Source organism: Agelaius phoeniceus, chromosome 5, assembly GCF_051311805.1.
Source record: "Agelaius phoeniceus isolate bAgePho1 chromosome 5, bAgePho1.hap1, whole genome shotgun sequence".
Taxonomy (NCBI): Eukaryota; Metazoa; Chordata; class Aves; order Passeriformes; family Icteridae; genus Agelaius; species Agelaius phoeniceus.
The window spans coordinates 12,953,384-12,980,855 of record NC_135269.1 but is presented as its reverse complement, the minus strand read 5'-3'; the positions used below and the strand labels follow the sequence as shown (position 1 = coordinate 12,980,855).

The 27,472-nt window shown below is 40.7% G+C and overlaps 1 protein-coding gene across 2 annotated transcripts in view; it reads left to right on the top strand.

Annotated features, from left to right (window-relative positions):
• Positions 1-26,949, top strand: part of PTN (pleiotrophin) — a 78,603-nt gene extending 51,654 nt beyond the window's left edge. For both annotated transcript variants that reach the window (XM_077178323.1, XM_054631953.2), the window contains exons 2-5: positions 2,614-2,723; positions 4,179-4,352; positions 5,403-5,564; positions 20,300-26,949. In XM_077178323.1, coding sequence (XP_077034438.1) covers positions 2,614-2,723; positions 4,179-4,352; positions 5,403-5,564; positions 20,300-20,352 — 499 coding nt within the window. In that variant the 3' untranslated portion in view covers positions 20,353-26,949. The remainder of the gene's footprint in view (positions 1-2,613; positions 2,724-4,178; positions 4,353-5,402; positions 5,565-20,299) is intronic.
• Positions 26,950-27,472: the final 523 nt, after the last annotated feature.

The following is a 27,472-nucleotide window of genomic DNA, read 5'->3' as shown; positions in this document are numbered from 1 at the left end:
CTGGAATGTTTCAGACTCCAAAACCAAACTATTCTCCCCATCTGTTTTGCTGAAAAGAATGTCAGTCTGATTTAAATTTGAGTCCCTTTCAACTTAATATGAGGCAGCTTCCCTAGTAACAATTATCCATGACTCCCAGTGACTGGGGAGCCTCTGGGGTATGTGTGACCACATCCCAGGTCCCTGGGGTGGGCAGCGCCAAAACTGTGACCATCTCTGGTATTTGGTGGCATCCTGCAGAGTGAAACCACTAGTGCTGCCTTTGCTTCAGCTTCTGACACCCAGCAGACAGTGACTTGAGATATGAGAGTGTTTGTATCTCCTGCTATACGTGCTTCCATGAAATTAACTCTCTCCTTCAACAAAGGATTCTGGGAAGCTGATCGGAAGAGATGAAGTGAGAAGACAAATTATAGTGAAAATGGGGTGCTAGGGGATGTGCAGTGCTACTGGTGGGGAAGCTCCCCCAAAGGAAAGCAACGGAGTGTGGAGTTTGATTTTTAAATAGTACGGCAACTGTGTTTGAATCATCTAATCGTTTGGATTGGAAGGGACCTTGAGGACCATTTAATTCCAACCCCCTTCCATGGGCTGGGACACCTTTTTGCTCAGCACTCCATCCAACTTAGCCTTGCACACTTCCAGGGGTAAGGCTTTCAAAACTTCCTTGGATAACCTGTTCAGTGCCTCACCACAGTCACAGTAAAGATTTTTTCCCTAATATCTAATCTAACCCTACTCTCAAGTTGAATTAATTCCTCTTTGTTCTGTCACTACATGCTCCTCTCTTCATCTTTCTCAGGAGCTCCCTTTAGGTCCTGGAAGTCTGCAATTAGGTCACCCAAGCCTTCTCTTTCTTAGGCTGCACAAACACAATTCTCTCAGTCTTTCCTTGTGAAAGAGGTGCTCATTTGATTATGGAAAGGCAATTTTAAGTAAGCTGAGCTAAAAGGCAGGTTGCATATTTAGTTTTTAATTGCTTTTTTTAATGTATTTTTTTATTTATCTATTTCATTTATTTTATTACTTTTCTGTGAAACATGAGAGGCTCTGAGTGGAAACATGCAGCAGAAGAAAAGGAAAAACAAACCCAAGCTCTCTGGCAACTCACGTGCTCTACTCTGGGCTCTGAGTTTGCTGGAAACAATGGTGGTGCTTTCTTCTTCTTCATGGGAAATGATACTTTCTTTTGAAGTAAATGAAACTGGTCCTAATGACAGCTCTTTCAGACATTTGAATGCCAGGCCTCTTGCAGTCTTCAAATGAACTTTATTTCAACACAGCTATTAAGTTGTCTCATCTGACTTCTAGAATGATATTAAAGCCAGATACTTTAAAGTCTCCATGTTTGGGATTCCTCTCCTGTTTTCCATGTCAGTTACAATTATGTTGCATTTGACCAAGAGGTTGCCAGCAGAGAATACTGAGGAGTGCCAAATTAAATTTCAAATACATTTTGTTCTTTGTTCATGTTGAGAAATATTTCTCCTCCACGGCTGCTGTGCTCAGCAGAATGAGATCAGGCTGCCATTAAACTCTCTGTAAATATCAGTCTAGTTAAAGACTGTCTTAGTGGCACTGTTACCCCTCCTCTGAAGGGTGGTGTAACATGAACATCATGGGTCCTGGTTTGAAGAAAAACAAAACAAAAAAATTGGAGAAACCTTCCTTTCATCCGAGCAATCTCTAGTCCACTATCTTGGTACCTGGCTGCCTACTGGAGAGATGTCTCTAGGAAAGGGGGAGCTTCCTTATTTTTAACATATGTATTGAAGGCCCTGTGTTCTGTTAAACAGTGCCAAAATGAGATAGTGCAAATTATAGAAACGGGAAAGGGAAAGCTCAGAATGACTTTTGGTGACTGATGCTTCAATCCCAAGCAAATGTATTTAATACCTTTTTGTATTTGAATATTTGCTTCCCAAATCCAGATTTGAGGTTTATTAGCATGCTGTGAATAGCCTCTAGCAGTATGTGCAAGTGCTATCTCTGTGCCTACTTTGTGTTTCAAACAATTAGCTTAATTTATATTATGAAGAGACACTAATTGAAGGGGAAGGAAGAAGTATGCAGCAACATGCCAATGACAATTAAGATAATGCATCACATATCACCTATATAAGTTTTTGTGAAAGAAGCTCTTTTCAGATGTCACCTAAGCCTAATAGGAACTTCAACCCTTGCAAGGTAGACAGTAGAGTGTTTCCTACCTCATATGAATTGATAAACTGAAAAATGAAGTGTATGTTTTGCTTATTATTACATAGCCAGAGGTCAGAAAAGAAGAGAGGGGTTCCAGACCTGTCAGGATCCTTGTTTCTCTAACAGGGTTTTAGAAGACAAGCAGTAGTTACAGAACCTCCTGTGGCAAAACTCCTCCAATAAGATCAGTGATGTAGATCAGGGATTTGGTACACAGGCTGGAAAATAGTTAAAAATCTCTGTATTTTCTCTGGAGTGGAGATAATTACCCATTCTGGCAATAGCTAATTATGTCTGACCTGCTTGTATCTTGTGGTCCTGAAGCAGAGCTTCCCAAAAATGCTTTAGTTGGAGTCCCAGTTTTTACAGTCTCACTGACCATTTTTCTTCCTCTCTGTCATTGATCTGCAGAATGAAACAGCAACAGCAGCAACGTCGAATGTTCACAGCTGCCCTCCTGGCACTCGTTTTCCTTCTGGCAGCCGTGAGTACCACTGAGGCTGGCAAGAAAGAGAAACCAGGTAAGGTCCAGTCTGATTCAGAGTTAATCCCCAAGATAGATTGCATGTGTGTGAGAATGTCAAATGCTTCTGGTTTTGTTATGAAATCAGGTTATTTGTTAGCCTTTTGACATCAGGGTAGGATTTTTGGCTGTGACATGCTGTTCTGTGTTAAATAGGGAAGCAGAAAGGAGTTTCCATGTCAAGTGGCAGCTTGACAGCCCCAGAGACTGGAGTCTGTGGTTTATCACACAGTGGATAGTGCAAAGCAGCTTAAAATGTGCTCTGTGAATGGTTTCATGCTTGACTTAGGGGGAACCAAACAGGAGTGATGAAAGAGCAGTTATGTCACTTGCTCAGTGTTATATATGTCAGTGCTACACTAATGCTGTGTGATGTGGAAATCCTCTGACAAAGAATTGTACTAACTCGCTGTTGCACAGACAGGCAGACATCCAGCAGTAGTTGCTTTCTGTCAGTGATGAACTCAGACCTCATTATAAGAGAAACTGGCCCAGGGTGGAAAATTCATATCTGTCAAACTCAGTTTTGACATTTTTTAAAGAACGTGTTTTTCTTAAGGTCTTATTATTTTCAGGCGACTTATATCGACCAGATAGTATGAACTGTGAGTCCATCAGAATTAGTGTTCCCAGTAAAAAAAAGGAGCTTTTTAACCATTTTGGCTTTGTGGAAATATGAGAAAATGATAGCATAAACATGCAAGACCTAAAAGAAAAGAAATTTTATATATTTACAGTTACTTGTGATAATTTAGGGTCCTAAGTAATTAGTTTTGTGAATCCTTGGGTTTGATAACATTGCTATCTTTCCTCATAAGACTTTGTTTAAGGATCTAAATAAAATCATGATCCTTACTTTTTTCCCTGAGCAACAAACCCACCTGAATTAAGAGCACTTCAAGTGTACTTCTCCATGTAGCTCCTTTGCCTATGAAGTATACTGTTATATAAAATGTGACATGGTACAGCAAATCAAAAGTTTGCATCCCACACCTGTTTCCTGGAGGTGTTCAAATCCTCTGATACACAATTTCAGCACATAGATTTCTCATTGTATAGTGTATAGTGCTTCAGCTGGAACTGAGGATATTTGCATGCCACTCTGGAGACAGAGCTGTCTGAGTGAGACCCATTCTACTGTTTTGGTCAGTGATCCCTGTGGGTTTTTAGATTTCTGAAGATGAGAATCCACTTGAGAATATCTGAATGGACTAGTAAACATGGCAGTGGGACTGAGTTTGAATGATCATCCTGCTTTGGACTCAAAGGGGCTGATCTGTCTCTGCAGAATTGTGAAGAGGATGTCAGACCTTTTGCTTTTAAGGCCATTGTGTTACAAATGTCTTCCTTACTCACCCTTCCAGGTGCTGTGACTTTGTTTAAGTTTAGGCAACTTCTCTGCATGCTTTGGGTACTGAGAACTTCTCTTGCTTGGTTTCTTGTCTTCATCCAGAGAAAAAGGCGAAGAAGTCTGACTGTGGGGAATGGCAGTGGAGTGTCTGCGTGCCCACCAGCGGTGACTGCGGCCTGGGGACACGCGAGGGCACCCGCACTGGAGCTGAGTGCAAACAAACCACCAAGACTCAGAAGTGTAAGATTCCCTGCAACTGGAAGAAGCAATTTGGAGGTCAGTATCCCTCTCTTAAGGGATTTACTTTGGTTTTTATTTTGAGTATCGAGCAGCAAGTCTGTTTTTTCTGCTTAGTTCTGCAGATGTCTTGGAGAAGGCGTTAGTCCTGAATTTCTGGTTCATCAGAGCTAGAACGTGCAGGGCATCAGAAGGCAGCTAACTCAGAGTTCCTCTGCAGAGAGTCCCTATAACTTACTTATTACAAACTCTGCCTTCCTGCATGCTGGGATCTGCTCTCTGTGGTGTTCAGCCCTGTTTGGGGCAGCAGTGCAAGTTCACAGCTGTGAACCTCTGCGATGGTTGTCACAGACTTTACAATGTGTGATGTGGAGCATGGGGGGCTGGCTACCCGTGTGGGCAGTGAAAGGAGGGAGTGAAGACCAGTGTATTTTTATCATTCCAAACCAGGGGATTTCATTTTTACCATTCAGTTCAGAAGGTTTTTATGTACCAGTTTTAGAAGATACGTCAGATCTGTCCTGGACAAGATGTCTGTCCAAAACTCAAATTTGATTACTCTTGCAAACTTGGCTTTTTTAACTAGTAAACAGCTTGCATGATTTTGAAATTATTGTGACCTTACCAACACAATCAGTGCTTCAGTTTTAGACTTGAGAAGTTTATGGGTGCACATACATTCTAGAAACTGTTCAAGCTTTATTTGGTAACCTCTGGTGTCACACAAATGGAGAAACAAACATATGGAATGTAAACGACATTTCAAACTGTTGTTCTGCTGTTTCTTTCTTTTTTGTTGTTGTTGTTCTGTTCATATTCATAGCTGAATCGATTTCTCTTTATATGCCAAAAAATGCAATATCCATGCAAAGGCAAGAGGATTAAATTTTAAAGCATTGGGGAGGGGGGGAGACTGCAATTACCACCGCAAATAATCTTTAAAGTTTTCTTGGGATTCTTTTCTTCAGTTACACATCTTTTTGTCTGCAAGCACCAGCTGCCTGTGATGTCCTATTAGACTCACAACATTTTTGTTTTCATGCTCAGTCATTGTGTTTTAAATTTTGCCCTTTTTTTCCCTTGCTGCAGCGGAGTGCAAGTACCAGTTCCAGGCCTGGGGAGAATGTGACTTGAACACGGCCCTGAAGACTCGGACCGGGAACCTAAAGAGAGCCCTTCATAACGCTGACTGCCAGAAGACTGTCACAATCTCAAAACCCTGTGGGAAGCTTACCAAACCCAAACCTCAAGGTAAACTCCATTTGCTGAAAGCTGCATGATAGTTCACTTAAATCACTGGGTTTGTGGTGTCCTGCATGCTTCAGTGGGAGCTCAGTTGTACAGGATATTGCACTCTCATGGCCTTTCCTCAGCTCTGCACTGCTCCTGTCTGTCGATGCTCAGGCAGGGAATGTTCCTGAGCTGCACAGTCAAGGCTGTCTCACACTTGAAAAGTAAACTGAAGATTAGAGCTTCCATTTTAAATTTAGACCACCTGTACTGTTACCAGTTTGCTTACACAATTAGACTTCCAGAGTAAAGATTCTTTTTGTCACTCACTCATCAATGGGAGCAGAATAATAATTATAACATGAAAAAATATCCCTTGATAAAGACATCTTTTATATAGTTTTTCTTTGGTAGTGAATAATGACTAGTTGAAAAAAGGACTGCTTTCCTCTGGACAAGTAACATTGAAAGCATATTCTTCTCAGTGCACACTGAAATATGAAAATATTGTGCACCCTTGGGGCTGTTTATTCTTTATTCAAACATAGCAGGAAGAACAGTACAGAATGTACATATCTTATTTAAATGTGACTGACAGTATAATTCCTGGTACACAGAAAGACATATGCCCTGCATTTGTGTTTCCAGGTGGCCCTTAGAAAAACTTATTTTCTTTCTAATCATTAAAGCCTTTTAATGTACTCTTTTGTTGGAAGAGCAGGTGTTAGGTGTATAGGATGATTTATAGGGGGAGCTAAAACTGTGAGATCTTGTTTGAGATACAAAAGTAATATGTTTTAAGTAGATTATAAAAGCTATGCTACCCTGACATTTGTTTACTTAAAACCAGCAGGGTTTGACACATTCCAGGCTCTGAATACTTGGATAGCAATACAAATAAATGTGATTAAGTGTGACAGGTGCACCTGGGACAAGCAATTTTCAAATTGTGGGCTGTGGTGCACCATGGATCAGAGGAGTACCTGCAGGTGGCCTGCTCTGCTTGAGAAACCAGAGAAGTTGCAGGCACTTTGTGTGTGTGTGTGTCTGTGTGTGTGTGTGCATCCATCCATCCATGTTGCTGGTTTTCCTTGCACACCATCCATGGCGTTATCAGACAAGTCCAGAACCTGTGCAGACAGTGGCTGGCTGTGGAGCAGCAAAGTTACAACTAGATTTTCAGAGACCACCTGAGCTGGTTGAGCTGGTGACAAAAAACATCATTTAGGGATTGAAGTGATTGGACGGGAATGCAGGAAGGGCCTTGAGATGTGTGATTTTATTGTTTAGCAGTTTGGGGGGCAGGATTTTTTTTTCATGTTTTTGCTGTTCTCTTTTTTTCACTAAGTTTCCATGCCTAAGTTGCCCTTGGGAGTTTACTGAATGAGGCTTCCTATTGTGCTGCCAGAAGGTCTCTGCCCCTGGAGCCTCTGCCTTGTCCTGCTGCCATGAGTCATATATCTATATCCTGTCAGTGGCAGTCAGAGCAGGGGGAGAGGGGGACAAAGCAGAGCACTGATGCAGCATTGTTTGGTGAGAGCAGTGCTCTTGGGTGGTACAGGCTCATTTTCAAGTTAGAGTTTTAAAGGCAGAGCTTGAGAAATTGCTGGATTGGAGTCAACTTTAACTGATTCTAGAGTCTAGGAGTGAGTTATAGCTGAGACTGAAAATTGGATTGGGGCTGACTGCAGCAACCAGTTATGGGGTTTGACTTAATTACGAAACCTGGCTTTATTTGATTTGAAGGAATGCAAAAACAAAAATAGGTACAAATGTGGGGTTTTAATCATAATAACTGTGGGCAGTTCTGCTCTCCTGATCTGCATTAGAAATCTTCTGCATGCCACCTGCTCACTCATCTGCTGTTGGCATTAGTAGGAGCAGCAGGCATGGGAGTCACACACACACAGCCTGCCTGGGCTCAGAGCTAAGTCCATATTGCAGATCTGTGGGTATAACTACAAGGGAGCTACACTGGGCAGTGTGTTGGCACCAGGAGAAGGAACTAGAGGAAGAAATTAGGTCAAGCAGATTAGTACTGTGTGAGGAGTTTTGCCCCACTGAACTTTATTTCTGAGTTAAAAATCAGAGTGCTGGCATGTTGGCTGAAATGAGAGCATTTGCTTTCTTCCTGAGGTGAAGGAAATGACAGGTTGGAGGTAAGTCCAAACCCACAACTAAGATAAAGGAAAATATTTAAACTGCATTCAATCTGTAGCTAGAATCCTAATGAATTTCCTTATTTGGAAATGGAAAGAACTGGATTATGGCCTGAGCACTTCAAATGGTCTAAAGTTACATGTTAGGCTCCTTTTTCACCCCTAACTTTGCATCACTGCCTCAAGAGTATAACAAAGAAAGCCCATGATGCATTATTTGGAAGCAGGAGGTCATTTTCTGAAGTGTGAAAGGTCTGTACAGATATCCAGCTAGATCTGTAGGTGCTGATCCAGGGCTGGCCATTCCTGCTGGGATTGCCTGGCCAAGCAGGGCAGGGGCTGCCTGGCATTTGGGTGCTCTGGCAGCAGAGCAGTCAGCAGGGGCTCAGCAGTTCAGGAATCTGGTTTACTGTGAATGATCACCTCTCTGACTGGTCTTTGCTTCCAGAGGTGCACCAATGAATGCCTCTCTGACAGCAACAGGCTGAGAGCACCAAAAGCAGACAGAAAACATTGCACTGAAAAATACCGGTATATTCAGAAAAAAGTGTTGTTTTCCTGATTTTCTTGAATAACTCCATTCCAGTGAGGTGAAATTTTTATTCTATGAGGTTGTATTTGTAACCTCTTCATTATATCCATTTTCCTTTTGGTTTCATACTGTAAATGAGGTCAGTAAAAGCCCCTGTTTAGCTTCTCCAATCAATGGTACTTTTATATATCTTCATTTAATTTTTTGTCACTTGCCGTCTTTTAAAGTGTCTGACTTAAGTATTTCTTGGTGTAAGAATTTATCCACTATAAGAATACTCATTATTGGACTTACCTAAATTCCCTCTATTATTGCAAAAGAGTTTTTGTTATGGAGAGACTGGAATGTAAACAGTATTCCAAGCATGTCCTCTACAGAGGACACCCACTTTATTGTTCATGTTGTTCTTCCACTTATTGTTCATTGTTCTTATTGTGCATTACACACACTAAATTAGCTAAATAGAATTTTAATTTTGATCATTGCTTGCATGGGGAGTATCTGAGACCTTCAAAATTCTCCCTAATTTAAAAACAAATTAATTAATGTGGTTATTTAAGAACTCCAGGAATTGTTTGGGTAAGACAGGTTATCTTGTCTAGGCCTGACCAAGAAAGCATTGTGCATCAAATTTCACCTGACACATTTCCTTCCTTCATGGGATGTGGTGTCTGAAGTTTCTCCTCATCTTCTCTGCTCTTTGAGAAAAATGCCATTTGATGGATCTTAAGTGTAGATGCTGCTCTGCTGTTACTTGTCCACCTTTCCAGCCCATCAACATATGGCAGCTGTGCTGATAGGATGAGCCTCCTTTCACTTAACAATTTCAAAAACTTCTGCTGTTCATAGGAGTTGGATCTATTCTTAACAGAAAGGAAAATCATACCTGCAAAAAAACCCCTCAGGGTTTATAGTTTTACAGATTTATTGATAAAATATAGTTTGGTTTTCTAGGACTTCTATGATCTCTGACAAAACTTGTGCTAAGTTGAAGCAGGAAATGCTTATAAACTTTGGGAATCAATTCCTTCTTCATAATGGCAACCTAAGTGTTTTTATGGATTTCTTTTATCTTTAGTAAGCATCCATAGAAAAGCTTAAAACTTTTTAAGCACTCTTCATTATTTTGGAAACTAAAAAAATAAATATTTTCTTCTTAGCAATTGCTCTATGTCAGTACTTTCTACTTCTTAGCAGCTGCTTTATGGATTACAACTTTTTTTAAGGATGAGAGTAGATGATGAACCAGGAATTTTAATCTTACTTGGTTTCCTGACAAGCTCTTTTCTCCATAGCTTTGCTCACATGTTCTCAGACTTCAAGACAGTGGCTTGGTCCTGGGCTGCTGGGTTAAAGTGTAGGTAAGACAGGATGAAGAACATCTTTCCTTCTTGAATACTGTGCATTTAGGCAGACAGATTGTCAGCAACGTGATAGTGATGTCCCAGGCACCACAGTTTGTGGTGTACTTAGTCCCCAAATGAGGTCATGAGAAAGCCTGTCACGAAGTCTAGAAAGGATGAAAGGATGATTTTCATCAAAAAATCCCAGTGGAGGCAGGCACCTCTTCTCTAGCACACACAATTGCACATTCTAATCAGTGTCTGCAAGGCTGGTGATGTTGAAGGTCTCCCTAAACTGTCCTGACAGATGTGACAGACTCAGGCACTTCTGTCGAGTGGCTGCTCTAATGGCCAACTTGTGCTGAGGAGCACAAAATGCTTCTGACATCCTCCATCTGGCCAGCTCCACACCCACCCAGACTTGACTGGCGCTTGTTCAGGTTCCAGCCAGCCAGAAAGCAGAAGAATGGAGGATTGTCAGGATTCAGGAAACGTTTGGCTTGGACTGCTAAGAGAGGAGGGATTTCTTTTCATTGAGCTGGGTTGCCTGATGGGTTTTATTTCTTCCTACGCTCTTTTGGTCACTCTCATTCTTTCTCTCTCTCTCCCCATAACTGTTGTACTTTCAGATATTTATTCTTCTGATTAAGATAAAATTAAATAGAATAAGTAGTTTGCCTGCCCTTTCTGCAATGTACCCTTCATTTTTTTTGAATTATGCTCCTTTCTAGTAACTTTTTCATCTGGCTGTATGTAGCTCTTTTTAATAAATCTCCCTTCCCAACTCTTTATCAATTTACAGTATATCACAACTTTGAGTTACTTTGTCATGGCTCAGCTCAGTCCTTGCCACACAGGAACAATATGTGCTAAGGTTGGCAAATATTAACACTGCTCACACCACTGTTGTCTTTAGTAATTGGGGTGCCAACCAAAGATAATATCCTCCAACATGCAGTGTTTGGAAAGATTTCCCACATTAAGGCAAGACCTAACTGAGCTGTTACTGGCTGTAATCTCTTCTGTATAATTCAGATCAGGTTTAGCATTTGAGAGCATAGCAAGGTGTCAGTACAGATCCCTGTGTTTGTCACAATGTGCATGCCACTGCATGGAGGAAATGACTGCACTCTGTATTTTTAATAATTTAATATCATTTGAAGAGTTTTACTTCAGAGTTGAGTGAAGTATAAATAATCTGCCCTACCTTGTTTCTTTTATCTGTATATCTTTACAGGCAGCAATTAGCTAATCCTGCTATCACTCCTTAGAGCTCAGGAAGTCTAATTAGAAGAAAAGTAGTAATTGAAAGTCAGAAAGGCTAAATGATTTCCCAGATTGACTAATTATCAATGGCTAGTCCAGGCATGTAGCTAGTAGCTGTTGCTCCCTTTTATCATGCAACTAAAATTATCAGGAGCTGCTGATCATTTTTATCATGTAAATAAAATTATCAGAATGTGACAATTGACTTCAAAATGAGTGTCTGAACTGCAGCCTTTAATCAGGGTCCTTGGTTTTATGTCAGTCATCTCAGTGGACTCCCATCAGTATTTAAACACCCTTTTACCCTGGGTCTTCTTACGAAGCTTCTTGTCAAACCATAGAGATGGACTTGTGTTAATGAGCAGGTGTCCCCCTGTCTTTACTTTGCTGGCAGGAGCAGAAAACAGCCTGTGGTTTCTGAGCACTCCAGTGGCAGATTCCTGCCTGTTGGGGGAACATCTTACTTGCAGTGTGCTGCCAGAACAGACTGACCAGCTTTGGCAGGATGGCTTGGCTGCTGGTTGTTGCAAGGAGCTGACAGTGGTGTATGAGGGACTTGCTCTCCTGAGCCATTTGTTCCTCAGACAAACTGGGGGGTGCACTGATGAAACTGCACCACTTCATTTTGCATGTTGGACAAGTTGCATTTTCTGGGGTGCCCTCCCTCAACTTTGCCTTTGTTCAACAGCACCAAGCAGCAGGAGGAGACGCAGACTTGTTGGGAGGAAATTACTTGTTAGGGCTGTGATTTTGTATTGTTTGAAAGATGCTGGTGTCTCCTGTTTTGGCTTCACAGTCATGCTTTATCTCCCTCTGTAGGTTTTAGAATTCCCCAGCTTTAATGTAACTCATTAGTCGTGCAGGCATGCAGCTAGTGTAATAATTAGTATTACAGGAGGCAGAATAATAGAATCTTCTCAAACTAATTAGTTATAAAAATGAGGGATTTTCTCTTATTAGGAAACAGCTGTCATAGTTAAAAAAAAACCCTGAAAGGTAAAATTGGGAGGTTTTTCTCTTGTTCTAAAGAGTGAGACAGGTTTACTGAAAAATGGCCCCTGGCACTGACCAGGAGCCTGTAGAGGAATACAGTGATCTGAGCTCTGTGGGACAGGACATTGGAGTGTGTGCCCAGTGGGAAAAGCATAGCTGGCTGTTATTATTGTTGCTATCATCATGATTATTTGTATTGCATGAGTGCCCAGAGGCCTCAGCCGAAAAAGGGTGCCATTGTACTAAGCACTGCATAAACATTGTGAGAAGCAGTTTTGCCATGAATAATTTATGCCTTATGGCTCTGGGAAATGTGAAAACCAAGAGAAGAAACAGTGGTCCAGAGGGGAGAGACTGGGCACTAAATGTTTGGTTGTGTTTCCCAGTGCTAGTCTGAGGACAAGGCTCGTGCTCCAAGGTGAACTAGAACTCACTGGAAACTTTAGGCTCTGAGACATGACTCTGTCATTTGACTCCTTGCTGCTGTGACAGGAGGAAATATGATGTTTCTCAATTTCAGTGGGAATGAGAATAAGCTATATGAGAAAAACAAAACACAATGGTGCTTACACTGTGGACCAGCCTCAAGCTGCTTATAAGCTGCCAGTGCAGCCCATGACTAATAAAGTTTGGATGTCTTTTCATGGTTGCTTTTCTGCTTCCATTTCCTTATGTTTCTTGGAGGCTTTGTGCTGTAGTTTCCCTTGAGATTGCTTTTGTACCTGTGAAAAATTTTACTGTTTGGATAAATAATTTGAATGCCTTGTCAGATCATAGCATAATATCAATCTGAATGACACAACCCTAATTCCAGGGAGAAGGAAATGCATGTAGGAGAGGGAGTGAAGAAATATTTTTTTTAAACTAAATATTTTTCAAGTTTTAGTTGTTCTGCAGCTTTCATAGGTGTTTTTGGAAAGAAAAACTCTGGAGTGTTTCATGGAAACCCTAATCTCCATGTTTGTCTGACCCCGTGGTTTGCATTTCAGATAATTTTTTTCTTTTTCTATGCTGCCCCAAAAGATGAAGAACTGAATTTGACAAATTCTCATTTAACACTATTGTACCTGCAGCAGTTCCTTCTAGGTTTTAATGCAGACCTCTGTGGGTGAAAGTTTAAATAGCCTTGTGTGTGTCAATTCTGTTATGTGCTCATTGCCTCGCTTTCTTGGCTTGTAAGAGCAGCCCAGCCTCCTTGGCATTAGGTAGTGCCCTTAAGCCATGAAAATGCCTTAAGCTATGGGATTTGCTGTGATAAAAGATATGCCATCAGCAAATGCTCACCCTCATTACTGTTCCCAGCAGTGACACAGAGAGGAAGTCCTGTTCCTTCCATTCTGTTCTTTTCCTTTTCTATTTCTTCACTTCCTTTCTTTTCAAGCTCTCTTCCCCCCCCATCTTTTTATCCCTCCGTCTCATTTTCCACATTGCCATCAGTCTATATTTCCTTATATCTGTGCTTACTGAAAAACTTTTGCAGGTGACTCTGCAGATTGGGGAGCACTGATCAAAGCCAACCTCGTGTCCTGTGCCCCAAGGGTAGAGCTCATCTGGGGCAGATACAGAAAGCACAGCTGAGAAGGCCGTGTGCCTGGTTTTCAAGAGCTAAATGAATAAAATAGGTTCTCTACTGAGATTCTACCACAAATCACTGTCTGTATAGGTATATAGTAAAGTCCAAATGGATTATTAAAGCTTTCTGTCTCCAGCAGTCTCCTGCAGACATGTGAATGCAGCGAGTAAACCCTTTATGTGTCAGCCTGTGCCTGCACCTGTCTTGCTGGCATTAAGAGGGATCTCGTGTGCAGCATAGACAGGGAGGGGGCTGAAGAGCCAGCTGGGACTGTGTCCCTCTCGTGCTGAGCTCAGAACATGATGAAGAGCACTGAGAAAGTCCCTGCCCTACAGAAGCAGCAGTGTGAATGTACCCGAGGCTGATGAGAAGCCAACTGGAAGAGCAAAGGGAGCTTCTGAAAGTGTTAGCCAGACCCCTGTAGCAGGCTCCAGTTGCAAAAACAGCCTTGGTTTGAAAAGTTTATCCATTGCAATCTTCTGAATACTTGCTCTTAAGATCTAACATCTTAAGGGCTAACATAGATGTAAAGAAAATGAGATGGAACTTTCATGTTCTTTGCCTTCAGGCTATTAGGCCATTGAACAAAGTCAGAAGTTGTGTGTGTCTTTGTGGTCTTTTGAGTGCCTCTGCATAGGCAGCTCTGAAACTTTTTCTCCCAAATCTTTGAAGAAAGAAAATCCTCAAAGCGAAACCTTTCTGATGAAAATCCTTGGTTTCAGCAAATTATCTCTTAAATAAAAGCCCCCTGTAATTCCTGACTAGTTTAAGTTGGGATGTTAAAGGAAAGAGTTTAAAGGTCTTACATCAGTATGTCAGATTCAAGAAGTGGCTTCTGACTGTCTAAGATCATTTCAGGGTTTTGTGGCTCATTTTAGAACAAATTGGATTATTTTTCCTCTACATTTATTTCTTCTTGCAATTCTAATGAGAAAAGAAAATAATTGACACATTTTCTTTGAGTGGTGACTTGGTTCCATTCCTTTGTTGGATACATTAGTTTTTGTTATAAGCATAAATCTGACCATTCCCCATTCCTAACACACTTTGCAGCATAGCCTTCTGACTTAAATGGGGCAGCTGCAGCCTTTAGGTCTAAATTAAGTAATTCTTGTGTTCAACTGGGAAAAAATGAAAGTCTATCCAAAACAAAACTTTAGCAAAGTGAGAAGCAGAACAAAACCTGATGGAGGCGAGTGAGCATAAGTGTGAAGAAATTGAGGAACACAGATAACTAGAGAAAGCTGGTAAGGAGCACAGGTTAAAATATAAGGGATGCAATCAATTTTAATCTATTAATGAAGTAAAAGTACATCAGGGTCATTGATTGGAGAGGTGCCTTCTGCTGCTGTTCAGCTGGTGGATTATTGCTTTTTTCCCTTATCCAGTAGAGCTTTGTTTCTCAAAGAGTCTTTTCAGAAGAATTCATTAGGGAGCAAAATTGCTATCATAATACAGTTTTTCTTTCTTAAACCATTTGGAATACATAAATGCAGTATATAGTACAGGAAAAAAGGAAGAAAAGGATTTAGATAGCCATGAAAAGTTCTCTTCCTTTAAAAGAAAAAGAAATACTATGTTTAAAGGGTTTTCAGAAATCCAGATACACTTATAGTCCTGGAAATCACAAAATATTACAGTTTATGTTCTTAGACAGGAGCGTGAATCTCTGTGAGTTTGTTTTTTTTTTTCCAAGGTATTAAATCCTGGATTATACCAAAGCTAAGACTTCTCCATTCCACAGAAACAGGTATTTCATCCCCAAAATTCAGAAGCTCCCTGGCACCCCATGGCACCATTGCCCTTTACCACCGTAGAAATCTGGTGCTTTGGAAAATTTCCTCCAACTGAGAGGTAGAGAGATCTTTCTAAAACATGCCTTCCTCTGAGTATGGTAAAACTGAGTGAGTGCTAGGCCCTGGGAAAATTGTATCCTGAAAATCTGATGTGGAACTTTTTTACTCTAACCTTCTATCAGCACAGCTTTTGCTATTTTGTATGATTTATATTACTTTTGGGGACACTGCTTGACTTTTATGCACAGAAGTTCAGCAGTGCCGTGAGTGAATTGTTACCTTCTTTTCAACAACTGAAAATTAAGACCTGCAAATCTTGGCTTACAAAGCTTGACTTCCATTAAAATGTAATTACCTCCCTTTTGTGCCTTATACATTAAGAGTGGCTTCAAATGGTGTGTGGCTCCTGCTCAACCGAATTACTTTCATTTGCTGCTTGCATAGTAAGAATGAGATTCTGGAATAAAGATGACTGTTTAAAGAGGAGTGCTGCAATTCGAAATTGCACAGATAAAGTTCTGCTAATCAAATTAACTTGTTTACTTGCTAAGAACCTGTCTGGAATTTTTGTTACTGATCATCTTGGGCCCACAGAAAGTGGGTCCAGTGCTAATCCATGACCAGTTTTTAATCTTGTGAATAATTCCATGTTTTGTGACTATTAGTAGGGTTATTCTGGTGATGAAGGATTAGATAATCCAGTGCTTGTGCATTGGCACAGTTTGCTCCTGCAGGGCTGTGTTTGGTTTTTGATCTTGCTGGAAGTGCCCTGGTTCCAGGGGGAGCAGAGTGGCTGTGCAATGCTTGGATGTTGCACACTGCAGGGACTACCAGGCATTTGGAATTTGCTCTCTGCATGCGCCCTGCTCCTTGGTATTTAGCCTGAATGAGCAGGTCCCTGAACTGACCAAAGTCTGCTCTTCTGAAATCCAGGATTTTCATCCTTCTTTTTGCTTTGCTTCTGCCTCTCTGGACCCTGAATTCTACCATAGATAGCTCCTAAAGATACCACCAACTGGTGTCTGGCACAAGTGGGCCACCTAACTTGAAAGCAAATAGGGCAGTGAGTAGATTTAGATTCAAATGCTGCGTGGGCTGGTGTGAACCTGAGTTTCATCTGGTTAAGTGTTTTTACCATAGCGTCTCTCTATATTTTTGGTAGTGCTTGTCTGCAGCAAACACATTCCCTGGAGGCAAAGGACAGCTGGTGCACAGCTCTGTGGCTCTGTCTGTGGAAATACTGCACTCAGTGGGGTGGGTGGGGAGAAGGAGGCTGCTGTAGGCCCAAAGCTCCTGAAAGTGGCAGGGTTGTGCTCAGAATAGCTCCTGCTTACTGGGCAGCTTTTCCTGCTCCCCTCTGGCTCAGTGCTGAGTGTTGCTGGGGTCCCACTGCTTTGCAGTGCCAGTGAGATGTGGAATCATCTTTGTGCTCCTCCATCACACAGGCTGTCTCAGTGGGCTCTGCTTAGGCACTGTAATTTCTGATGGACCATGTTAAGATGCCTGGTAGGAAATGGCTGAACTGAAGGTCTTAACATGCAGTCTGTGCTAACCTGAATTGAATTTTGATCATTTTCATGTGTGGAACAGGCAACTGAAGGGGACTGTTGGACAGTGTACCGAGAGGATCTTCCCCTAACTTAACTGGCAAATGCTGGAGTTTGGGACTGATGAGCTGGCAGATAACTCTCATTGTTTGAACTTGTCAGCCTTTTGAGCATGGTGATTTCAGTCATTCCTGGTTTCTCTGGGGAGGGTAGCACTGGCAGGGTGATCAGGGTGATGTGGTTCCCAGTGTGGCTGTGACCCAGCAGTTGTCATAAAAGTAGAAATCGTAGCATAGGGCGAACAGAGGTGAGGACAATAAAAACCTGAATGACACAAATGCAAAGAGTATGAAGAGAAATGAAAAAACATGAGCAAAGTGCATCTTAAACAACTTTATACATTGTTAGCCATGGGCATACCATAGCCTGATCATAATCAAAACAGGTACAGTGTGGCTGTAAACAGACTTGTGCATGAGCATATGAACATCAACATTTTAAGAGGTCAGCACATGGGTATTGGTATCTGTGGTGGGAATCATAAAAGAGCCTAAGGGCTGGGAAATATTTGGGCAGTTTCCTTTTCTCCTCTTTTTTTTTTTTTTTTGTTTTGTTTTAATACACCCACATTTGTGTGTAGATTTGTCATTTCATGGAGCAAATATGCTGTGCATCAATCCAGATTACCTGTCTGAAAGATGAAGCTGTGGTGGTTGTGAGTACTTTTAATGAGGGAGGAATTCCATCTGGCTCATGACAGTTTTACTCTGCTGAGGCCCAAAGCAGAGTCACTTGTCTTTGGAGGTAGGTGGGTTTGGAAGTTTGGAGGATGTGCAAATTACCACAGGGCAGACAAAGGGGAAGAATTGAGAAAGGAAGAGATGTGCACCATTAAGTGCAAATGGATAAACAGTGGGTTGTCTGGTACCTCAGGTCAAGTGAGGATGGTGCATTCATGTGACTCCAGACCAAAGTCTTCTCCTGGTGCTGACCTCATTCCTACCATGAGCTGCACAAACTCTTCTGCAGAGTCCTGTTAGCAGTCTGCCTGCATTTATGTGTCTCCTTTGCCCTTAGTAAATGTGGTTCAAGTCTGCATTGTGCCCTGCTGCTTCTGCTGGGTCTAAATAAACGTTGCAGATTCCAGTGCTGGTCTGATTGATAAAATGCCACTGTTCTTTCAGAGAAAGTGGTGTAGTGTGGGGAATAAAAAGTATGAAGAAGAGTGCAATCAATGCAGAATCCAGGAGGGGCAGTCTTATAGAGAGGCAAAATTAGAGGAACTGGAGGATGTGGGTAAAAGAGATTGAGGGAGGATATAGGAAGTTTGCAGGGTGGAGGCAAAGCTGTAGCTGAAAGCAAATTAGATACCAAGTCAATGAAAGATTACTTTTTCTAATGACAGGTTATGAAATAGTGTCAGATTCTGTGAATAGCTCCAGACTACAGACATTCAGATGCATATGCAAGCAGACACACACATGCAAAAGCAGTGGGAAAAAATTAGTTTTCAAATTAAAAAAAAATTCACTTCTTCTTTTAAATTATCTCTTTGAAATTATTATCCCTTTGAAATTTAAGCAAAGTTTTTAAGGGAAAGAGATTTTAGAGGAGGTTATATGACTAAACAAGTATTTTATTTTGCTTTGACTAAAGGATTATTGGAAGCAATTTTTGTTTTGTTATAACAGGTGAAGAAAAAAATGTTGGTTTGAAACACTAGGGAAAGGGAAAAACAACCATCAGAGAAATGTGGTAGCCTAAATTTACCTTCTACTGGAGGTACCTGGCCCTATCCATACCTGAAAGAAGTTGGTGTAGTTGCCTTGGCTTTAATGAAAACAAGCTGTTTTTACCACAGCTGGTGATTCCTAGACTATGTTATGTAGAGGGGAAAGAATCATATTTAAAAATAACAATTCCAGCTTAAGGGGCTAAGTGCTTTTCTTCTCATTCAAGGTGATAGCTGTTATTTAACCAGAGGTGGTGTTCATGGCAACAAGGTTGGCAGAGTTCAAGAAGTGCTCGGACAGCCCTCTCAGGCAACATGGTGTGATTTTTTTGTGTGGTCTTGTGCAGGGCCAGGAGTTTGACTCAGTGATCCTTCTGGATCCCTTCTAATTCAGGTTATTCTATGATTCTATAATAGTTTTGATTGGTTTGAGTAATGATGTCCAGGTTTAGGCAAACCTGGGTCTGCTTGCTTGATGATCTGGTTCCAGGAGAGATGCTTCACAGAAGCTTTGTTTCCATCCCTCTGTGCTACCTGTTGTGCTGTTTTGCGCTGGTATCAATAGGGATTCACTCATGGTCCCAGTGAGAGCTGTTACTTTCCCCATTACAAGGTGACATGTGACACAAGAGCACCTAATCCTCTTAATTTGTTTTAATTTCCAAGGTCCCTCTGTGAATTTCCTTTACCTGCCGAACACCACGCTACCCTAGAGTACAGAGAAAACTGCTGCAGGTGGTAGTACAACACACAAATTTTCACTTGTGCCTTCCCATCCTTCCCTTACATACCCCAAATTAATTAGAGAAGCAGATGCTCCTTGTTCCTTTGCTCATCCCATCAGTCTCATCTGGCTGGACAGGCCATGCTCCCAGGACCCCAGGCCTATGGTAAAAGGAGGGTAATCCTGATGATGGGGAGAAATGGGGAGAAAATGACAAGGAGGACTCTGTAATATCAGAAGGTTAATTAATTACTTTATTATATTATTTTATACTATATTATACTACATTTAAACTGAATCTGCACAAGCACTCCACTGCCCAGAACCTTGTGGCTGTCTGCTGACTGACAGTCTGCACACGTGCTTGGCCCTGACAGGCCAAGGAAACAAAACCCCATCACTCTGGGTAAACAGTCTCCATATTGCATTCTACTTTGGCACAACACGGGAGCAGCAAATGAGATAAGAATTGGTTTGATTATTCTTTTTTCTGCTTCTTCTACTGCTTCAGAGATTGTGAATCCCACACAGGCCGTGCTCCCGTTGCCTCCCGAGCGCACATAGGTGTCTGTCCCAGGGGAACGGGGAAGGGTTGGCAGTGGAGGAGCTGGAGAAACAAGAGAGCTTTCTCCTCCTGCTCTGGAGCTGCTCACACATTCAGAGAAAGCCAAAGGCTCACAATGAGACAGAAAGGAAGCAGGGGAAGGGTATATGTGTGGGTAGTGTGTGCAGTGCTTTCTTCCCGCTCTCCACTGAGCCGTGACCTGGTTTCTCCAGGAGATGCCTGCTGTTTTCTTATTTTCCAAGCAAGTTCCTGAGACAATGCTTTGCATGCCAAACAGGGTCAGCCCTCAGATAGGGAGGGTTCTGAACTGAACATGCAACTCCCTCTCTATCTTCTCTACTGCCTCGACCTTTCCTGTTATTTTTCTTCTTTTCCTTCTCTTCTCCCTTTCTTTGTTCAAAATGAGGAGACAATTCTTATGTGCTGGAGAGAAAAAAAAAAGAGGAACTTCCACGGGTGTTAAATGAAATTTATTGCAGTGCCTGCTAGACACTAATTTTTTATTGTTTTTGTTATATCTTGACAGAATCCAAGAAGAAGAAAAAGGAAGGCAAGAAACAAGAGAAGATGCTGGATTAATGGAGTCAACTCGGGCAATGTGAGAAAGGGACATCAGCAAACATGATCAGTTAACAGTTTCATTTATACCTAGGCATCTTATCCTAAAATTATTTATAGCTTAATGGTACCATAGAAGGAAAAAAGCAAACACAGAAAAAAATCCTTTTTTTTTATATTACTTTAGTATTTTTAATGTATAACCCTAACAACAATTTTTAGAGGCCTGTAATAAAGGACTCCAAACTCATTTAGAAAATTATGTCTATTGTATATTGAAAATGTAGAGCTTTTTAATTTTTTTTTTCTCAAGTCTTGCATAGGTCTCAGTCTGGTAATTAGTGCATGCAAGCAGAACCTGAGCCTGTGTGGGGCTCTGCTGAAGCCAGTGGTACCCTGTGTGAACATAGCACTCTGGCTGGATGCATTTATATTTAAGATTGGGACCTTATATCTGAAAAATTGAGGCCTGTTTCTTAATATCTGATTACATCTGCATAACTGTATGAAACTGTTTCTTTAAGGAAAGGATGGGGGCATTTTGTTGAGTATTTACAAGTATGGGATTTTCTTGGATGTGTGCTTAATGTTCATTCCAAAATGTCACCATCTACAGGTAAAAACCAGTAACACGCCTTTCCTTAACCATATTTTGAATGTTGGCAGTAAATCTAAAATCTTACAACAACTGGACATAAAAGAGTCCTAATTTTCCATGATTTTCTAGCAATGATTTTTCAAAGTGGAATGATGACAAAACTTTCCGCTTTTCAGCATATCAGTGTTGGTGGATGGTGTCCTCCATTTCACCTATCAAAACTGAAAAATGCTGTATATTATTTGTTAATTTTGACAAAAGGGGGAAAGTAATTTTCATAAAAGATCTAGTTGAAATTTTTGTGATTCTGCCTAACCCAGCTCTCTTTTGTATCAGTGGCAATATTCCTGTTAATCTTAATCATAGCTGGTTAAAAAATAGTATGTCTGGTGGGAAATAAAAGGAGAAATCTGTTTGAAAACCACCAGAGGTAGTTCATATATTTGACCAAAAAAGGGACAATTTTTGGGACCTGAAACCAATAGGAATGAAATAATTTTTGGTTTATCTTTCAGTAAAACAGAAGGGAAATACAAAACCAGTATCTTTTGCTTTCTTACATTTTTATATAAGCAAAAAACCTTGGGAAAAGCTCAGTCAACCTAAAATTAGTTGTGATTTTTTTTTTTTAATATAGTCTGCAGGGAAAAAAAAGAGAAAAATTACAACCAGCTGTTTTTCAGTTTGTTCAGTTTTACCTAATTTAAATTATTCTGAATCCTGAGGGAAGTCACAAAGTAGAAAAAAGATCTGACAAATGGCTGGTCTGTCTCAAAGTAAAGGGTTGTTTAATGAGCTGACAACAAGCCAACCAAAATTTTTAGAGGAAACATAAGGGATTTCAGTGCCCAGGTTAAGTTCAAAATCATTGCTTCGGAATTCTAAATCTTAAAATTCAGCAGAAAGAAATAATCTTTGCCATTTGTGTGGGCTGCAAGCTGGTCAAGAGGAACAGTCTCCCCCGTACTCCTGCATGGTACCCCCTGACTTCAGTGAAGCTGCAGCAGGCTGTGTTCACCTGAGTAAATCACATTTCTCTCTTGGGATTAGCTTGTAGACAAGCAGAGAGTCTTTTTCTTTCCATACTAACATCACTCCCCTTTATTTTGAGAAAGAATTGTAACAGTTGTAGAGCTTGCCCTCTTTTTTCTCACACGGAGGGTATGGCTGATCTGGACACACGGTGAGGCAACTCCTTCTGTTCCCAAACACTCCTGAAGCCTCCTAACCAAGGCTGCACATAGCTTAAGGTAGACTAGCCTCACAATTCTTTCCCAGACTCCTTGGGTGTGTTTTGCAGTCTGTGTTAATGTCCTCGTTATTTTGACCATGCTGTTAGACATACCTGAGTCTGTGGTATAGTTAAAAATGTCCCCCACACATGGTGGAGGTGCAATGACCAAATCTAAAATCATAAAGGCTCATATTTAGGTGGTTTTGGGTGCTATTTGATTTGTTCATGGTCTAATCAGGTCTACCTGTGCTTGTGCCTCAGACTTAAACTAATGGTTTGGTAGGTCTGGTTGAAAGCAAAGGGAGAAGGAAACTTTTTTTCACTCACCAAAGGTTTGTCTGTCTACATGCTGCATCAGTTCACTTGAAGTGGCTCAACTTTGAGTGCCAACACTGTTGCACCATTGTCTCACACTGGTTAATTTAGTCCATGTTTCATAGGGAGCTGGCAGGAATTGGGAATGATGTTGAGACCAACACTTTGATTGTCGTTTAACAAAACTTAGATGTGACTTCTTATATCCACCTCCATGAATATAAAGAAAATAAACTCCCCTGTGTTTCCTGTGATGCCTCATGGTCCTTTCGTTTAACTGCCCATCTGGCTTGTTAAAGGAACATTCCTAATAGATTTTGAAGCAAGCTAGTCAGGTTCCTGTGGTGGCATAGGGCCTTCATGGAGAGAGTTTACAGAAAACAAAGAAACAAAACAAAAAATATCATGTTAGGACCAGAAGAAAATTCAGCGAAGGGTGTGAAATAGGAGAACATTTCTTATGCACAATCCGCATATGTTTGGATCTATATTGGCATCTTATTGTTGACAGCAATTAGAGTAATAGTTCATAAATTTAGAATGAAGAAAATTTCCAATAAGCCAGAAGAAAACGTTAAGTGGAAAGTCTAGCTATGCAGGAGATGATAAAATAATTTATGGCAGAACAGAGAGGAAGATTGAATGGGTCAGTCAGGTCAGCTCTAAAAGGAGGCTCCCAGTACCTAGTAGGAGCCCTTGTTTCACTAGTGACATTATCAAGAAAGCAAAAGGCAAGATTCTGAACAAAACCTCTTCCCACTCATCCTGATCAGTTTCTACTTCAGTCATTCTGAAACTTCTCCATATTTGCTTTCGTATCTTCTACTCTCCCTGATTGGGAGGGCAAGCTGATCTGACTGCTGTGGGAGCAGCTACTTCAGATGAAAAACATGTTTACCCTCTTGGTGCTATCCTATTACAATGAAAAATGACTTAGCATAGATGTGTTGCTTACATAGTTTAACAGACAGAAATTTGTTTCATGAATGTCCCTCTCAAGGAATGGTTTACATCTTCATTTGCTACAGCTGTAATGGAGTATGGGGAGGTGATCAAAAACCCCAAATTACAGCCTTTTTCTGAGTGCTCAGATCTATTATAAAAGAGATGGGTGAGTTGCTGAACATCAGCTATGGATGAATCTGCATCCAGATTCTGGATTCCAGTGAGTCTAAACCTGAATATATTTGGGTATATTTGGGTATATCTCCCTTCTCTTTCTCTAAGTAAGCTGAGGCAATGCTGCTTTCAGTTAGGCCTGTCTATATCTTGATTTAAAGCAGTCTTTGAGGACTGGGACATTTTCTGACTTAGACATGTCTTCTGAAAGAAATGCCCAGGTCAGCCTGGCCTATTTAACAGTCTGCTAAGTGCAGAAAAACTTCTGGGCAAGGCTCCAGGAAGGGAAAATGTTTTTTGTACATGCAGGTAGACACTAACTTGTAATTTACTGATTTTCATCTTCTAATTCCATAATGACATTCTGGGCTGAACTGCTTTTCAAAGGAGAAAAGTTAGAAGAAATGAAAGAATAACAATTAGAAAATGAATAAACAGGCAGCTTTGGAGAGTCAGTTAAGAAGAGAAAGATAGGAAATCAGGAGCATTTTATACAAATTTCTATTGCATGCAAAAGGCAGAACAACTGTTTGGCACATTTGTTTTTATGCTTTCCCTGATTTGTGCCTTAATGAAAACGAATCAAATGTAAAGTGTTGCAGAGAAGTAAAGTCCCACTTCAGCCTCAAAAGCAAGTGTTCAAGTGCAGAAAAAGTCAAAAGGAGACAATAGTATACAGGCTAATGTCAATGCTGAGGGTGGGACAACAACCTAATTTTCCCTCAAGTCTAGGAACTGCAGCAACATTAACAATGTAAACTCACCACTTTTGTAAAGCAATATATTGGTGAGGTGCACACTATTTTGATATCCCACAGCAGTGGGATTTCATGTCTCCACATGAAAAATGTCTCCCAAATCATCCTAAGGGAAACAGTACGTCAGTGGGGGTAGGTGTCTTGTATTCAGTCCATTTTAATTCTCTAGGACAGCACTTCTCTGAAGTTGAGAATGAGTTCTCTCCTTTGCAGAGACAGATTCTATCTGTTGCCTGCCTTCCCACACTTATCCATAATTTTGATAGCATTTATTCTGTCAGTTCTGCTAAGGCACTTTACTTCTCAGTTCAACTTTTGTGGATGTTGACGATCTCTCCTCATCCTTGAGACTATATTCTCCATTTCTTCCCGGATTGTTGCAAAACAGCCCCAGGAAGCTCATACCACAGATTTCCTCCAACTGTGTCCTTCTGAAATTAAGACACAGTAGCAACTTTTTAATCTCTGTATGACAGTGAAGTATGATAATGAGCAGAGTCAGTCCCTGGATTTGCTGGGAGGATGGATTGCTGGTAAAACTTTCCTCATAACTTGATCTTGTCATGGCTTCCCAGGGGACAGAAATTATCAAATGATCATCTCAAAAGTTAGAGACATTGATGCAGGAGTGTCTGTCTTCAAACAAAAAAACACAGAAAACCACCTTAACTAGATAAATAGTGGCAAGCAGCTGTATCCTTTACCACTGTCCTCTTTTATCATCAAATTATTGTGGTGCATAGAGTTTCAGGGATAGTGAAAGACTTGCCTGAGCAGGTGTAGAGCATGGAGAGAGCCTCTTCCACCCAGGGGTGTTTGCATTTGGAGAAGATGTCGGTAGTCTCACTCATAGCAGCATCAAACTTTGCTTTTGGATCAAAACTAAACAATGCTGAAATCAAATAATTTTCCTAATGGCCTCTTTCTGCCACTCGTCACAAATGGCTGTCTGTCTTGTGGCCTCATCACTCTGAAGTGAGCAAGAATCTGGGAAAGCATGAGAATTCAGCTATATTCAACTATTATCATCTCATTGGTGGGGTTGTACTTTAGCCCTTTCTGCGGTTTACCATTTAAATTTGGATGTCATGGAGTCCCAAATGGCTAAAGAACTGTGTAAGTATCTCCTAGCCTTTAAATCACTTGGCTTTGAGTGAGTTGTATATGTAAAAACTGTACCTACGGATTTGACTCCTTTCTTAAAAAACCCATGATAACAAAAAAAAACAAAACAAAAACCCACAACAAAACTAAAAATATGTCCAGAGAGTGGATTTATTGATGAGCTAAAAACGGAGGTGCACAAGTATTCCCATTGCATTGAAAATTAAAGACTGTACAAAAGCTTTAACCCTGAATGCAGTGATGGAAAGCTAGGAAAATGGGTAGCCTCTGCAGGGCTGTTTTACCCACAGCCAATTTCATTCCTTAAATTTTGCTGTTTGAGCTCCCTCGCTCTATTCTATCTGGCAACAAGACATTATTTAGCTTTTCTTATTAGATCATTGATTGCACTCCCCATATTACAATCATGTAGTTCATCTAGACTTTTACAGCTGGAGGAAATGGCTGTGATAGTCCAGAGTGTGTTGTGGTTGCTGAGGTGGCCTAAAGCAGAAACAGGCTGCAGCTTGGAGCTAGAATCCACCTTAATGCAGGTGTCAGCATCAGACACAGCAGCTCTCTAAATACACACACATGCATACTGCATATATATATATATATGCACACACTATATATATATACATTCATACATGGGGAAAACTCTAGAAAGGTGCATGCATAACTCTAAATATGAATCACAACCGGTGCTGCCACGTTTTCAGGCTGTGGTTGAAATGAAAGAGCTTTTTGTCCTGTGCTGTTGTTCAAGTGAGGATACACAAGTAGGATGAAGAGCTAGATTTCTTCCCACTTGCCAGCACTTCAGTTTAAGGATAGCTGTGTCCAAGGGAAATGCAAAACACATGCCAATGTAATGGCCAAAAGGACTTAATGTCACAGTGATGTTCTCTTCTGTCACACCAAGTACACACAAGGGCTTTGTTCAAAGTGGACGAACTACTTCAGTTAAGTGTGAACATATAAACACAGACAGGAAAAGTCTTTTTCTCTGCCAATAAAAAGTGAGGAAAATGGGTAAAATAAGATGGAAAAATAAAAGTAAGAGAGAAATCATATTAATTCTTGTAGTTTGCGTGGTAAACTGAAAGGAGAAATGAAAGTCAAAGTAACAAAGCCTGAATATCATGTTCAATGGATTTCTAATTCTGTATATATCTATTAAACCAGTGCTATATGATATCTTCTTATGGGTTACTTTCTTTTCCTGTTCCTTTTCCTTTTTTTTTTCCAGTTTGTATATTGATTTTGTAAGCTAGCAGTGTGTTACCTTTTCAATTTTTTAAAACTTGTATGAAAGCCATATATCCATATTGTAGAATGAAAGCATTAATCCTGTAACATCCCTTGATGTTTCCCTTAGCTCTGTGGGATTTTGGGGGGCTCTAGTGAATGTATATGTTTACCAATTGTATCAGCGTAATTTACTTGCTCTTAGTGGCGATAAAGAATTAAATAAACTAATACACAGACACATGGTGTTCTCATTTGGCTGTGGAAACTGTTTCTGGAGCTTCTTAAAATATTTCTAAATATTTAATGGTATCTCTTTATTAGTTTTTGTTGGCTGTAGGTGGGCTTGTCACAGAAACGGATCTGTAAATTCAGAAAAAGTTTTAGTCTGTAAAAGAGGTCTGCCAGAAAGTGAATCTAGCAGGAAACATTTCTTTGGTTTGTGCCCACTAAAGCCTGTCTGCCCCAATTTCCTGGCACTTTTCAGTTCTTTTAAGCAGCTTGTTTCAGTATACAGTTATTTCAACCTGTGTGGTATTGACACAATGATGGATTACAGATGAAGAGTTTGATTTTTTAAAAAATTACGCCGTCAGGTAAGCAGTGGTAAACCCTCATGCCCAGATTTGTCATGCTCGGCTGTTTTACTTTAATAGCCACTTTAATATATGCATGTGTGTGTGTTTGGTGAGAGGTGATTAAGACTCAAGAGTAGAACAAAGAAGCCACATTCCAATTTCTCTGGGTGTTTTTTTCTGTGTC